Source organism: Zosterops lateralis (genome assembly GCF_965231275.1).
Source record: "Zosterops lateralis genome assembly, chromosome: 1".
NCBI classification, from domain to species: Eukaryota; Metazoa; Chordata; class Aves; order Passeriformes; family Zosteropidae; genus Zosterops; species Zosterops lateralis.
In genome coordinates this window covers 79,083,359-79,099,287 of record NC_139762.1, presented here as the reverse complement: position 1 = coordinate 79,099,287, position 15,929 = coordinate 79,083,359, and the positions used below count along the sequence as shown (strand labels likewise).

At 35.3% G+C, this 15,929-nt stretch overlaps 1 protein-coding gene across 1 annotated transcript in view; it reads right to left on the bottom strand.

The window, feature by feature from the left end:
- Nucleotides 1-15,929, bottom strand: part of DNAH5 (dynein axonemal heavy chain 5) — a gene marked incomplete at both ends in the record, with an annotated part of 118,624 nt that overhangs the window by 42,461 nt on the left and 60,234 nt on the right. Inside the window, 9 exons of the mRNA XM_083870670.1 lie at nucleotides 1,215-1,410; nucleotides 3,424-3,647; nucleotides 4,265-4,478; nucleotides 5,469-5,591; nucleotides 7,111-7,245; nucleotides 7,950-8,092; nucleotides 8,636-8,840; nucleotides 9,250-9,426; nucleotides 14,123-14,364. Coding sequence (XP_083726796.1) covers nucleotides 1,215-1,410; nucleotides 3,424-3,647; nucleotides 4,265-4,478; nucleotides 5,469-5,591; nucleotides 7,111-7,245; nucleotides 7,950-8,092; nucleotides 8,636-8,840; nucleotides 9,250-9,426; nucleotides 14,123-14,364 — 1,659 coding nt within the window. The remainder of the gene's footprint in view (nucleotides 1-1,214; nucleotides 1,411-3,423; nucleotides 3,648-4,264; nucleotides 4,479-5,468; nucleotides 5,592-7,110; nucleotides 7,246-7,949; nucleotides 8,093-8,635; nucleotides 8,841-9,249; nucleotides 9,427-14,122; nucleotides 14,365-15,929) is intronic.

Sequence of the window (15,929 nt, the reverse complement as noted above, 5' to 3'; positions counted from 1 at the left end):
AAACAGAAAGGGGGTTCTCAAGGCTCAGGATTTAGGTTAGGTCCTCAAATCTGTTGAGGGCAAAATACAGCCTTTCTATTTGAGAGTCTCCTGCTTTGCATTTAGATGAAGTTCCATGCTAAAAACCACATTACAGGACAGGTACATTTAATCTGTCACCAGGAAGGCAAATAATTTTGAGAAATACATTTATCATTTTACATTTATTTTTCAGTTCAACATGATGGTTTCTAGTGTGGACTTGAAACTTCACATTAAAGATCACTCTTCACCCTCTCAGTATGCATTCTGACTTAGATTTCAGTCTTCTCTACACTGATCAAGTTTAGCAAGTGATTTAAGGATGTAATTATTTCTTTTCTTACACCAGCTCACTTTCACTTCCATTTGATTCCTTCCAATGAAATACACTCTATGCTTTATTCTCCTTTTGTCACTGCCTTCTGTCTACTTCAGTTATTCAAGGAAAGGTTCAAACAGCATTGGCAGTTCATGCCAGTCTCTTACTGCCTCCTCTCTCCATCATTGCAGGGATACCAACATAGAGAATTGAATCCTCCAATGACCTTCCCCTAAACACAAACAAATGTTTTCTGTTCTTTTTTCAACAACTGACAAATATTCCCAGGTCATTAAGTGAGGTCAATGTCACCATGGTTCTTTTTGAAAGGCAGAAATGTATTGCTATAAGTCATATGGGTTTTTAAGGAAGTTTAATTAGCATTCAGGAAGATTTGAATTACTAGGTATTTGTTACAAAATCATGTAAAGTTATTTCCTAAAGAGTATTAGATTAGCCCAGAGATGGTATTTTTTAAATCAGATTTCTAGAACATGTTACCTACATTGCTATCCTTTATCTAGTACTGCAACCCCACCATTTCAAGTCATTCATAACACAATAACTTCATCATTTTTGAATAATAAAGATTCATGCTCAATATTTGGCAGTTCTGTCTTTCTGCCACACCACTCTAAATGAAAGCAAGGTCTCCTATCAATACAGGACATCAATATAGACTTAGAAATCCCATTAAGATAAAAATGTGCCACAGCTGGTAATCCAGACTACCTTCAAAGCCCCTGGACAAAACAGAGACTTTTGATGCATAAACTTAGTGTGAATTTTTACAACACATTTTTCTTAGTATCTATGATTACCATATCCCCTTGCTATTCTTGTAATTTCTACGATTATTAGAGTCAGTATTTACCAGTGCTTGCAGGTGCATCCCTTAAGAAGTCAACAAAGAGTGCATCTGTTTCATGATTCAGCAAAGCTTTTGAATCTTCAAATTCCTCCTCAATGAGTTTTGCCACAGCTGTGTGAAACCAATTAACATCTTCTGAGGTTGTGAAACGATCAGCAATAACACACTTACATTCGTGCTTCCACAGTCTTATCAGCACCTACATAACAGGAAAAAAAAAAAAAAAAAAAAAAAAAAAAAGGCATTTCACAGAATCACAGAAGGAGAATGGGTCAGGTTGGAAGGGACCACAGTGGATCATCTCATCCAACTTCCCTGCTTGAGCAGGGTCATCTTAGAGCACGTGGAGCATGTGGCACAGAATTGCATCCAGATGGTTCTCGAATATCTCCAGTGAGGGAGACTCCAGAATCTCTCTGGGCAACCTCCATCACCTTCCCAGTAAAGTTCTTGCTCATGTTCAGATGGAAATTCCTGTGAATCCATTTCTGCCTCTTGTCTGATTGCTTGTCCCCACCGAGCAGAGTCTGGCTCTGTCCTCCTGACACTCTCCCTTCAGGTACTGGCAGACACTGATGAGGTCCCCCCTCAGACTTCTCATTTTGAGGCTGAACAGCCTCAGCTCCCTCAGCCTCTCCTCTTGAAAGAGGTGCTCCTGTCCCTTAACTGTCTTTGTAGCTCTCTGCCAGATACGTTCCAGGAGCTCCATGGCTCTCTTGTACTGAGGAACTCACTTGGCTTGTGAAGAAACTATACAAACTTTAAAGCTTGGCCTTCATTTCTTTACTTAAAAATAACATTAATATTAGAAAATAAATACTATTTTGGGGGTTCTTCAGAAGAGAGACCTTGAGCTTCTTATTCTGCCCAATAGCAATTTAAGATTATATTCAGTTAACTATGAAAGGAGCCTTAATCTAGCATTCCAAAGTGAGGTATATGAAGATTTTATTTCTCCAGCCATAAAACCATATCCATACCAGTTAACATGCTTATGTATTTATAAACCACTTTTCTAACTGGTCGCTAAATAGAAGATGGGTGAAAAATGTAAGCATCGTGGCATGAATAATTTCATGCCAAGCACAGATATCACTCCCAATGACACAGCCAAAGTAGTTAGAAAATAAAAACAAAGAAAAATGTTTAAGTGTTTATATTATCTCTTCTCCAAATTCAATATACCTTTTAAGTCCCTCAGTTTGGTCATAGGATGAAGAGGGAGAGAACTTGTCAGGCTGTTAATACTAGCAGCACTGCTTTTAATCCTATACTGTTATTATACAGTAATAGAAAAAAATCCAGGTACTCCTCAAAGATCTTTTGTCCAGCCTACAGTATGTGTACAAATGACACATACTATGTCAGGTCTCAGAACTAATATGTAAATTTATATAATAGCGTTTCAATCAATTGGTTTTTACACTTCCAAAGACATTAACTGAGTGTGTGTGTGTGTGTGTGTGTATTATAATCTAAGTGCTCAATATTTTTTAGATGTAGAAATTAAAATCCATTCTGAAGTTTAAATTTTAGATGCAATAGAATTCAGAAGCTTATTCAATAAACAGAGATGTGCATTGTATGTGAAGCAATTATACAACCTAAATATTTAACAAATTTTCCATGTTTACCATAAACATTGCTTTTCCAGCACTACATGTTTCAGATCTTAAAATTCTAGATGACTTTTCCTTAAAAAAAATTAGAAAAGAAACTATGTTTTACTGGAAGAAAGCTGGATAATGGAAAAAAAAAATATTTCTAATACTTGTTACTACTTCTTCCTTTTAAACCAAAAGCCAGAATTCATTTGTTAGACAGAAATTAGGTAGTGACTGAAAATCTCAAGACAGTAATGGAGAGGAGGAACTATTCAATTTTTTTAATCAATATACAAGCATTTTTATTAGGTTAAAGTAAGTTCATTGCTTTTAACTTATTTTTTCACTTTTTTCAGATAAACAGGCATTTTTCAGTAATAGGAAAAGCAGACAAAAGCAAACTGTTGTGACAAAAGAAGTGGGTTTTGTTATCATTCTGAAACAAAGCTGTCATTTCAGTTGGTACTATAAAAGGTGGACTAAAACACCTTTGCTTCAAGAAACCCACTAAAGTTGGATTTTTTTAAAGCAAATTCAAGTGCCAAGAGAGACTCTTCATCCTCTTTCCTACAGTAATTATAATAAGGTCACTGATATGCTGCACTTACCTGTGGTTCATTGATCACTTCTGATGTAGTGTTCAGCATTCCTTGCCAGATCCTGGAGAGGTCTCGAAGGTTAAAAACATAATGAAACTTGGCTGGTGTGGGCAACATTTTTAGCTTGGTAATCTGCCACAGTCTGCGTGTCAATGGAACCAATTTGGCTACTGTTTTCTTCACATCATCTGAAAATCCCCGCTCACTACAGTAATGCCCTTCTCCAATTACACCTGTGGAAAAAAAGTTTGTCAAATGGAGGACACATTAGCCCAACACGAAGAGCAATGACCATCTGGTGTTTCTGTTTCTTTTTTTTCCAGTCCCCAAAACCTTTTCAAATTTGTTGGCTTTCCAGTGTCTATTCAGATTTTGATTCAGCCATTCTTAACACCATTCTGCCACCAGCTCAATGGTTACTTAGCTTTTAATTAACTTCACATTAAAATGTTCTTTTTCTCCCAAAATAATTTCTACTGGCCTTGAATACTAATCTCCTGCTGAAATCAGTATGATCTCATCCTTTGTGAAAGTCTAGTCTTTGGTCACCCATTCTTAGCAGCAGCAGCACCTGAGCAACTATCCAGCATTGTCACTAAAACGAGACCTTCATATCATTCTTATTAATTCTGAGCATACCAAGAGTTTCAGAGATGTGACTGGACCTGAAAAACTTACAGATTGATGGTGTTGCAGGTGGGGAGTGATTACTGAAGGAAAATGTGCTGGTAAACAAATCAGAGGGGAATTAAGCCCCCATTCTAACAATAATGTCTATAAATATAAGGATAAGGAAAAATCAACTACTATTTTAAAAAATAGGATAGATACAAAGCTAGTTTCCCTTTACCAAAAATTTTGTCAATGGAAGAATTAGAAGGCAGAGTACAATTGAACACCGAGAATTGTCTCTTCAGCCTCTGTGGAATGTCATTGCGACCTCCCCCAGGGTGGATCATGGCAGCCAAAAACTGAATGTCCACAATGTTGGTAAATTCACCAGGTTTTTCCAGGTTATACAGTCCTTTCTGTTCCATCAGTTGCCTAACTATCTCATTAGTGACCTGTAAAATAATCAGGTTTTATATAAGAAAATATTATACATACAACCCAATGAAATATGAAACATATGTTTGAAAGACCTAATGAAGAGTATAACATGATTTTGTCACCTAACCCTCAGCTTATTTGCTTCAGAATAAAAGGGTACAGCAAGGAATAAGCACATTTGGTAAAATCTAGGGATAAAAAATCGTGGGAGTAGAGGGGACCCTTTTTTAGAACTCAGCACTCATAGAACAATTTATTCTCACCTGAATGCTGCATAACTTCCATTGCTCTTGGAAACATTTCTCACTTTTAACACAAAATTTCAAGTTTGCTCTGATCAAGCCCCAACTAATGTATCTTTGCATGTTGCAAGTGACATAAAATGTTTGCATTAAGTTTCCTATGTAACAATCACAAGCATGGTTTTCAAATTGAAATCATAGAATTACTTCCACACAAAAGAATGAAAGATCCTTTTCTTTAGCCATAGAGGGATACCCTACATTTCTGGTTCACAAGCTGAAAAGAAATGTACAGAGAGTCCATCCTATAGCTACACTTCTATAGAAATTCTGACATTAGTTTCAAAGCAATGTACTTCAGAACAACTTTGTCAATAATCATAAAGATTCATTTCATTTTTTCTAAAGCAGAGAAGACACTTCTTACCTCTCAGGTTTCAAACTATTTTAATTATTGCCCACAATGTCAATTTGCTATCAAAATTTGTGTGCCAAAGACTTCTTATTTCTAATTATGAGTGTTTATTGAAATTATATACAGGTCCTAAAGGCCACTCAAACTGCTTCTTTGCAGTCAGCATATTTATTTTCAATTAATTCCTGACAAATTAATGTAGATGGGTTCTTTTAAAAGACTGCTTAAAATTAAAGTACTACATATCAAATTTACCCTATTCTGAATGATTGAGAAGTCAATTTTACAGTGTAGCATGAAAACAAAGAAAACCTTTTGTCTTCTCTTTTCTTCTTTCACAAACTAACCTGATCTCCCCACTCATTGATTATGGGCATGTTCACATCATCAATGAAGACTGTCATCTTTTTGCCTGCAGGTGGACCGTAAGTTGTGCCCATGCGCTTATCCACGTAACTCTCTATTGTACGCTGTTGAAAAGCAATTAGCCGCATAGTTATAAAGAGCACTTAATTTCATACACGATTCAATCACTTAAACATACTGATGGTTCTGCTACATAGAATTTTACTAAGTGAGGTTTAGACAAGGCATTTGCTGGAGGTAACTCCTCTAGTTCAACTAGAATGTCTGAAATCCAAAGCTATGCAGCTCTAGGCTGGTGTCTACAGTAGACAACCATGCCTAACAGCTTCATAAAGCTGAACAGGTTTCAAAGTTTGTTTCATCTTATTCATTTATCAGTAAAATTGATGATTTCTAGGAATAAAGATTAAATTGAAGATGTAATTCTGAAACTCCTTTCCAGCAGGTATCAATGTACTTCATAAAAGCATAAATTGATAATTAACTCACGTATATAAATATACTGGATGAGATAATTTTGCCTAATGGCAGACTTGCCACTACTGTTCTTCTCACGATCTTTCCACTTCTCTGTTCTTCTTAAGGTCCAATTTCTATTTACTCTATTCTAAATAAAAGTTCAATTAACCATACATAATTATTCTGCAGTACAAACCTAAATATTTTCATTCTTCCACTATGCCTACGCTCTTGTCTTCTTAAACAACTGGCATCAGTCAGACCAAGATTTTAAGAAGCTAGAGTAATTTTAAAGCACACATGGTAACAGAATGTTTTGATCTAGATTGTTAACAGAGAATTGACTTAGTCTTGCATATCTATTTCAGATGTCCTGATCCTCAGACTCTCACCTATCACCAATTAAATCTACATTTATTTTATAAAAATGTGTTACTTTTTGTTTATAGCCAAATAAGCAGAAGAAAATAATCTGAAGGAAATTCAGACCAAAATTACAGGTTTGTGTATTATATAACTTGGTAGTTTCTATTATGCTATACAGGCAGATGATAGGTGATTCATCAAGCTTATAGACAGCATTGGCCTGGCATACCAGACTGCATTAAAAATATTCCCCAAATATATTGCCAGCAGGATAAAGACACTTGAAATAATTCAAATTAGTAGAAATTTGGACAGGCAGTAGAAATTTGGACAGGCAGTACAGTTCGGGATTTAAGCATTCATAATTGCATGTAGAGTAGCTGCACTGCATGTGTTACTTTTTTAATAAGTAACTGGAATGACTGAAACTTAAATTGCAGACAGCACACTTTTAATGACAGATTGTTGTGGGTAGCACTTATTTTACCCATGTGTTTAGTGAAATCCAACAGCTCTTCCCAGTTAGTGAGAATTGATGTATTTGACACAAAAACATCATATGATGAAAATAATAGACATGGTATTGTAGAGGTCCAAGAACACTTCAGTAGCTACTGAAAAAGTTGAAAGGAACAATTTTTTTACAGAAGTCTTAAATCTTGCATTAGAACACTTGGACCATTTAAACAGGTGTTTTTTCATTGCTCAGAATCACATTCAGAAGCATCCTCCTGGCAAATTATCAGAACATTCTGTGAATCCAACCATCTTGTATGAGAAGATTAATCACTACTATACCTGAAAAATTAATGGGGTCGTTGCAGATGAAAAATTCAAACTCTTAGTCATGTGCCTTTCAGAGTTATATTTTGACATAAAACCTTTGATTATAACAGTCTTTGCAGTTCCCTGCTCACCAATTAGTAGGACAGCCTAGACAAAGACAACATCGAAATAAGATGAAACGCAAGAGCTGTGTGTCTTGACAAAGGCTCAACAGTCCCATTTAGCTTTTAAACAGAAAAGAAACTAGAAAAGTTATGTAAAGTGAACTCTTAACAAGAGACATGTAGAAGTAAAATATTTAATGCCTCATAGATTTTTCCACGCCTCAGAAGTTAAAAATATTTGCAGTTAATGGTCATGTCAACCAGCACAATCAAACTAACAAGGAAATGAGTTAATTATTTGAAAAAGGGTTTAATCACCCAGGGACTCAGTATCTGTAAATTTTCAATTGCTTATGTGCCACAGCTTTGGTGAAGCATAAGGTTTCATAACCTAAAGCTACATAAATTCTGTAACTGCCCTAAGCTGGCAGAGTTCAATCAGCAGAGTCAGATATGAGCCTCCTGACCTGTACCTGAAAATATTAGTTCCATTCTGACATGATCTCAGCTGTAATTACAGTTATTTCCACTACAGAATGAAGGGGTAAGGGGAAGACAAAAAAGTCTGGAAGCAGTGACTATTCAAGAGTTCAAGCATATTTGCATGAAAGTAGCTTCTGGAAACACCATCTTATGAAAAAAAAAAAAAGTTCATCCTTTTCAATACCATAATATTCCATTGCTAATCCAAAACTTTTATCATGTGTACTATTGGCAGTGCTCTGATATGAAATATAGAAAAAGTACCTTGCCCTGTTTTGCTATGGTTTCAATAAGGAAATCCATCCTCACATTGTCAACATTAGGCACAAGAATTGAGCTGTACTCTGGTGTACCACTACTGGGATATACATACTCCCCAACTTGTGTATTCCAGTGCATCCATGTACCTAATGAGAAAGAAATTAAGTCAATGTTTTAGAAATACAAGGCATCTTCCTTTATTTTCCATTCAGTTCACTCATCTGTCTGTGCTTCTGTCTCATGTACAGCAATCCCTCTCTGCATCTTCAGACCAAAATTTACAGAATCATATAATCATAGAATCCCTCAAGTTGAGTCTAAGAGGCTTACTCCTCTTTCCTACAAAAATTATGACATAGACAAGGATTTTCTGTTCATGTCCACTTGACAATTCACCACCACAAAGTCCATGCAGCATTTTTAGCAATATATCCACATTCTGACTTCTCACTGGAAACAGGGAAAAAGCTAAACATGATGCCACCAGTACAGTATAGCCATTAAAAAAAAAAAAAAAAAACAAAAAAAAAAAAAAAAAAAAAAAAAAAAAAAAAAAAAAAAAAACACCACTTGCTAAGGGACAAAAAAGAAGGTAAGTCCAAAATACTTCTGAATTAATTCTCCAAAAAAGGCACAATTTAAAAATAACTTTGAAATTTTATCCCATATCACCCTTCTGAGTTACTAACCATCAGATGCCACGTAATAATCAAACATTGTATCTTCACTGCCTTCTGGGATACAGGGAAGATCAAGCTTTGCTGTTTCATGGTTTCGAAGCCAGTGTTCCATTTTGCATCTGTCCTCCAGCTCTAGCAATGCTCCTACACTCCACATGAGAGAGAAGATGTACAGCCTTTCCAAGTATTTTGGAGTCAGTTCTCCACCTTGCTCCTGAAGAATTGAGTTAGGTTTTAATTTTCAACAGCCTAAAAACTCTACTTGATAATCATTAGTAATATGAGGTTAGAAGTTTTCAGTCATATATAAATTTAGAGCTGTCTTCAATGATCAGACAGAATCAATACAAACCGATAACAAATCACCCAAAAATAAAAGAAAAACTGCCAATGCACACTCCATGTGTTTAACGTAAACCAGTGCTTAACATCAAATCCAAATGGGAGATTGCGAGAGAGGTCACATCCCAGCTATTACTTTCTAAAGAAATAGAAAGTATTCCTAACTAACCTGCATCTCCATTGACATTCTGAGTCATCAAAGAATCCCTCTTTACAAAACTTCGCTACTTAAAATTATCTCAGATATGTTAAGTATATGTAAAAGCATTCACACTACCTACCTTAGGTGGGATAAGGCCCTGCAGCATATTAATGCTCTGCACAATCACAAAGGCTTCCAACATCTCAGTCTTGCAATGCAGAGACTGAATGCTGAAGCGGTACAAGTCTGGGAATGATGAAGAATACAGCTGACGTAGAATTTCAGCCTCTTGGAAAGAACATTTTTTCAAAAATCCCTGTTGGAAAGCATGTCAATAAAACAAATTTAGTTCACAATGCAAATCTCAGTAAATTCAAGGACAGTAATTCAAAAGGTTCAGGAATTTTGATTTCTTGGGGGGCAGAATGGGCAGAGAGGGTGCAGTTAAGTTTCCCTGTCCATTGGGCAGGGTTTAATTAACAGGTCAAATTTTACCCAAGTATGCATAATTCCTATTGGTTATTAAAGATGAAGAGAACTGAAAAGAAAAAACTGTGTTCAACAGCACAAAAATAATTATTTTCAAATATTTTTTAATCACAATAGATGTGGGAGGTATCCAAAAACTCTGCAAAGAAATCGTACTATGCATAGCAAAAACAAATTTGATTTAGTCTACTTGTTGTTTATAACAGGGATGGAGGATAACCTGAAAGATCTGGCAGATGTACAAAAAAACCAGGGTATCAGGGGGGAGATCTGCTGGTGTGTGTAGTGTTCTTATTGTGTATCACGGTATCTGTAATGATGGATAAACAAAACCTAAGCAAAACTACCAATTTCTTAAGATCATAGAATAGGATTCATTCTTTGATGCCCTTAATTCAAAGCAATAACATGATTCTTGGAGTTACCTTGAAGTTTTCTCTCATCTACAGGGCAGAATACTTCTCATTTACATCCCATACATTTATTTCCTACATAAAATACAATCACCAGCAAAAACACAGGCAGATTCTTCTCCAAAACTCAAAGAAAAAAAAATGAACAAATTGAAATAAAATAAATTTGCTTTAAACATAGGATGTTTTTCTCTTGTTACAGCAGTTAAAACTAGAACAGGCTTCTCAGTGAGGTCCTGGAGTCTCCATCTCAAAAGTGAACAGGACACAGAACTTAGCAACTTCCTCTAGGTTGACTTGACTAATGCTGTATTCAACAACATTATCTCTTCCAAGCTCAATATATTGTGCTTCTATGATTCTTTCTACTACCTTCATAATATTTTGAAATTCTGCTTTTACTTCCCAAATAAGTAACCTTTGGGACTAATTACAGATAAGTATATATAAGGAAAAGCTTTTTAGAATTGGGTAAGTGGAAAACAAAGTGATAAAAATTAAAGGCAGAAGTACTTAAAACAGGTATCCAAAAATTCACTGATTGCTCAAAAAATATTAGGGGTAAGTAGAAAACCTGATATTCTTTTGCTTTGGAGGAGGTTGATGAGTAATCAAATTCACTTTGCAAAATCTGCTTCAGAAGCACATTGAAGCAACATGAAAAGTTTGAGAACTATTTCACTGAACTTGGAAGTTGCATGTCATAATAACGCATCCCAGTAGGCAGCTATATTTAGTTGTTTGCAAATGGTAAGGATTTAAAAGCACAAACATATACAACAACTTCCTAAGTTATCCCTATTTTTTCTTTAAATATTTTTAAAAGATCTTCTGAAATATCAACAAATACAGTTTCATTCAGCATATAAGAATTAGCAAGGTTAACATATACCCTGACCTTTTGGAACATGCAGTATATTGCATTATGAAATAGATTTAAAGGGAAGTATACTGAAAAAACCATCAAGATATTTTATTTGCGATGTAAGACTAAACAAAAAACTAAATAAATGCGATTGGATCAAATGATAAATAACTATAGGCTATAATTTCATAGCCTATTTTTCCAAGAGGGAAAGGAAAGGAAGAGGGAAGTTGGAAAGGGTACTTCATGGTGAAATTAACATAATTTGGTTTATGTAATCCAAAATTAAAAAATAAAAAAGGTTTATTTTCTTCAGTCTGTTTCTATCACCAAAATATACTAAAACCATAAGGTTATGGATTAAGGAAAACTAGTTTCATATAACATTTCAAGACAACTAAGTTTAGCCTGCATCTCACTTTAAAGTGAGAAGGTAAATCATGAGTGATAATGCAAAATAAAATGCTTTTCTTTCTGCTGCCTTTGCAGCTGAATCTTTAGCACAATTTGAACATCCAAGAAGTGGTTGTCTGCAAACTAAGAAATGCAAGGAGGCAGAGCTGTGAGAACCTAACACCAGTAGGCCCTATAAAGTGTTGTAAGCACAGAAAGGCACAACACAGGTGGAATCTCAGGGGAGCCACTGTCCTAGATGCATAACTTACACTTCCCAAATATCCATATTATTTTAAAAAGAAATTAAAAAATAAGTAAAGCTTGGCAGTAACATACATTAGGCACTTGTGTTGACTGCATGTATTTGCATTGGTAAAACTGAAGTTTTACCAGCCAATTTTTTAGGAAACTTGTTAAACATTTTTTTTACAATAAGACTACAAATATTTTGGACTTGGCAAAGGAACTCAATGAATTTGCAATGATTCTCAAGTATTGTAGAGAGCTGTGACTGAACAGACAGTTCCAAGCTACAGACACTACTAGAAAAATATAGTATCAGCCCTCTGCAGCAACCCTTAGTTCTTCAGAAGGAACAAACCTCCAAGTTTGCAACAAGTCATCAGGACAGGGTGCTTCCAACACAGGAAGGAATATCTGGTGTCAACCCCACTCCTTTTCCTCCTGACGGGTTAAGGCTAAGCAGGATTCTGATGCCCTCCCTCGTGGGTCTTGCTGCTCCTCACCTCTTTCCAGGGCATTATATCTGACCTGCCACTTTAGATCCACAGGTGGAAAAGAAACCTTGTGTCTGATGCCAGAAATTACAAGTTTACAGCCTTCCTCACCTTGGTAATTTCTGTTCACCAAAACACATTTCCTGGCTTCACTTTTCCCAGAGGGTTTCCACTGTCTCCAGTCCCAAAGAGAGGCACCAGGAACTGCCTGGCACTGAGTGCTTGGACTACAGCATACTGTCTCTTTTGATTTCTGTCTGGGCTGAAACCTGTAACTTGCTAAGGACAGTTGTTTTAGGCAGTGCCAGAAGCCAATTCTCCTCTGTTGTCAGACAAATCAGGGATTTAGGGACGAGGAATCTGGTTATAAACAAGTAAGTTACATAAAACTTACAAGCATGAGAACCATTATGGGTTAAACAAATAAGAAAGCTGAGACTAAAACAGAGTAATCACTACAAAAGGCTGACATTTGAAAATTAATGTGAGGACAATCGTATTTTCATAGGACAAGTTAAGCAAGACTAACTAGATGAGGACTATTTTTTATTTTCCACTGGTATCCTATGTGATTTGGAACATGAAATGACTGAATGAGACTGTGAAACATTAATCTTAAAAAAATATTTTAAAAAACTTGTTCATGTGATACATTCTAGGAAAGAGGACAGTAAAATTTAGTCTTTTATCTCACAGTAGCTGATTAAGTTTTGTTCTTTGAGCTTGAAAAACAAGGGGAGAAATAAACCTGGATGGCATTCCAATTCCATAAACAGGAAATAATTCCTATATTAAAATTAAATTTTAAAGCCCATATAAAGGAATTAAATTTGGGATAATACTGAAATATAAAAAAAAAATATAACTTGGGTTTCAGGTGGAAGTAATTAAGTAATTATCTGTATGGTCACAACAATCAGTATCTTAGGCACACAGGAGAAAGTTTTCATTTTTGATATTCGAGAGACAGTCCATGTTTTATCGAATCAAAATAATGATAACCAAACATTCTCAACAAGATGGCCTAGACAAGAAGAGATCCAGAGAAAAAAATTAATTTTTTTAAGTGTTAATCCTGAGCAGTGTACTTCACTGATAAATTTCTAAGACAACATAGGGTTTAGGGGCAAAAAAATGGGAAACCAACTTTTTTTTAACTGCTATTGAGTTCAATTTTTAACTGCTATTCTCTATTGTTTTCTTAAAAGAAAAAAAAACTGGAATTAAATGTTGAAAGCTTTAATAAAGCTGAAATATATTACTATGGAATGTTAGGTAGATTCTTGGGAACTCTCATATTTCATCTTTACCAAGACTTTTGCTGCATGAAAAAATAATATGCTCAAGTCTCAGAATTTGTCATTCACTATATTGTTACTAGCATTCTGTCAGGATTAGGATTTATTTTTACTGGGTTTTGGACGACAAAAGATGACACATTAAAAAAAAGGACTTTATAAATCACTTTGGTATTTCAATATGTTATATGCTGGATTTTGACTCTAAAACACACCTGAAACATGTTCTGTTTTTCTCAATTATTCATTCCATGCCAGAGAGACACTAACTACTGCCTGGTTCTTCAGATACTTTGCTTCTAGGAATGTTAACAGACAACAAAGTAACAACATCAATTTAAAAATTACATGCTTTGATGCTTTGATGCATTGAATTTATTTCTGGTCCTAAATCCCAGCTGCAATAGATTTTAAGAAATATCAAGAGAATTTATATTTTCTTAAGGATTTCAAGTTCTCTGAATCAACTTTACTCTTTTTTCCTCCTTGGTCTGAAGCTGCTCTATGGGCTACCAGGTAGTTAGTGCTTTAAAAACTGAGATGTCCTTCAATTGCATAAAATACTTTTAATTACAGAAAAACAGTCATGTTTTTAAAAGCATAATGCATTAACTATATTCCTTTAAAAATTACTCACTCTTGTATAAACTATCAGAAATATTGCTATTTTAAGTACTTACCTAGAAGTTCATACAGAATAAAAGGGATTTCATAGCAAAAGGCACAAAAATAAGTCCTAAAGTAACAAGAGTGAAGTGTTGAAGACGTAACCAGTAAAACTCTCAATACATATACAGACACTTAGCTGTTGTACCTCAAGGATAGGACTCCAGGTGAGAACTGATGAACTCATGAACACCATCCCATTTCTTGAAACTGTTGCTGGAGAAGCATTATCAATATTATGAGGTTCAAAGACTATTTTGCAATTTGGTGCCATAGGTATCCGATCACCATTTGCTAGTGTTAAAGTTCTGTTGTCATCCAGGACAGAATTAAGGTTCTCAATCCAAATAGCATCAACTGGGCCATCAAGAACTATCCAGATATGGTCACCTATATAATCCAACATAACAGATAAAAAGGCCTATGTATGAAGCACTAGTTTCTTTCAAAGACCAATTTCTTATGCCTGTAAACAAATTTTTAACTAATTCTGAATTCATGCACACAGCTACAATCTCAGTTTTTAATACAATTACCATTTCCATCACTCAATCCCATTTGGGTACTTCAATTTGTCACCTATCGATAATAGTTATCCATTCTTCAGTATATAAAGTGCCATCAGCATAAGTCACCAGTTTTTAAAACTCTGAAAGAGTTTTAAAGATCCAATCTTCAAGACAGTAATAAATTACGTTTATTTCAAGTTACATAAAAGAAGATAAAGATAAAAACTACAGATATATTTAAATTTAAACACCATTCATTTGTTTCCAATGAGTTATATAAATGCAGAAAAAATAAGTGAAAAGGAACACTTGAAAAATCACTTTTAAATAGCATGCACACTGTCATAAGTAAAAGAAATCCATTAGGGGAAGATTCCTCTCATTTGCTCTGTCCCTAAGCTTGATCCAGCTGCCTTTAAAGTTTTTGCATTGCTCTCCATTTACTAACAGAAAGGTATTTTAAAGCCTGCCTCTGTTTCCTAGGAGGGTCTGGTCTGTTCTGCTTGCCTCACTTGGGTGCTGAGGAACAGATCCTGACTGGAAAGACATCCCACCTTGGCTTCTTGGCTACTCTCCCCTTAGGGAGCAGACAGCCCCACTGTGCATTACTAGACAGCTCTTTAGCCAGAGACAGTCCAGCTGCCTTCAGAGTCGGTGCTTATCACAAAGGCCTAGGTGGCTTGGAGCTTTGCTAGCCTTGAACCAAGGAGATGTGAAACAGATGATAAACTTTTTATATGTGGAGGGGTTTTATAGCTACAGTGTAGGCATCTCAAGCATGAGATGGTCTGGAGCCTGACACATAAAGAGATATTACAGAACACTTACAGAGTAAATCTGAGGAAGTCATATGAGTGTGCTAATGTATATTTCATCTTGAAGGAAAAGATTAAAAAATCAATAATTAATGCTCTGCTACATTCTCAAGGTGTGACATTTCTAGATTTGAAACAAGCCTACCAAAATTAAATTGAAAAGCATTTTCTATTTTGAAAGTATCTGTATTTCCAGAGACTAATAATTTTTGTACGAAAATAGTGGAACAAGTGTTAGGATTTTCTTTCATGGTTTTTTTTAACACATAATCATAAGATTGCATACTAATTTTCAGACAAAAAAAAGGAAGAAACCATCTACCATCAAACTATCAAGGCCACTCCTTTAGTTAATATAGCAGTCTAAGAATATATGTCGGCATAATTTTAAGCAAAAATTGCCTTATAGAATTATCTGCCTAATATAATAAAACTGCCTAAATAGAATTATCTAGTGCCATTTGAGATGGACTGTGATATGCGCAGAGCTAGCTGGTATGACACAACTGATGAGATTTATTTCCTTTTAATATGGCAGCTGGAGAACAGCTAGAAATCCTGACAGCACCAAAAATTTTTATAGGATACTGCTACTGGGGCAACTGACTTTTACCTTCCACTTTCCTTCCAT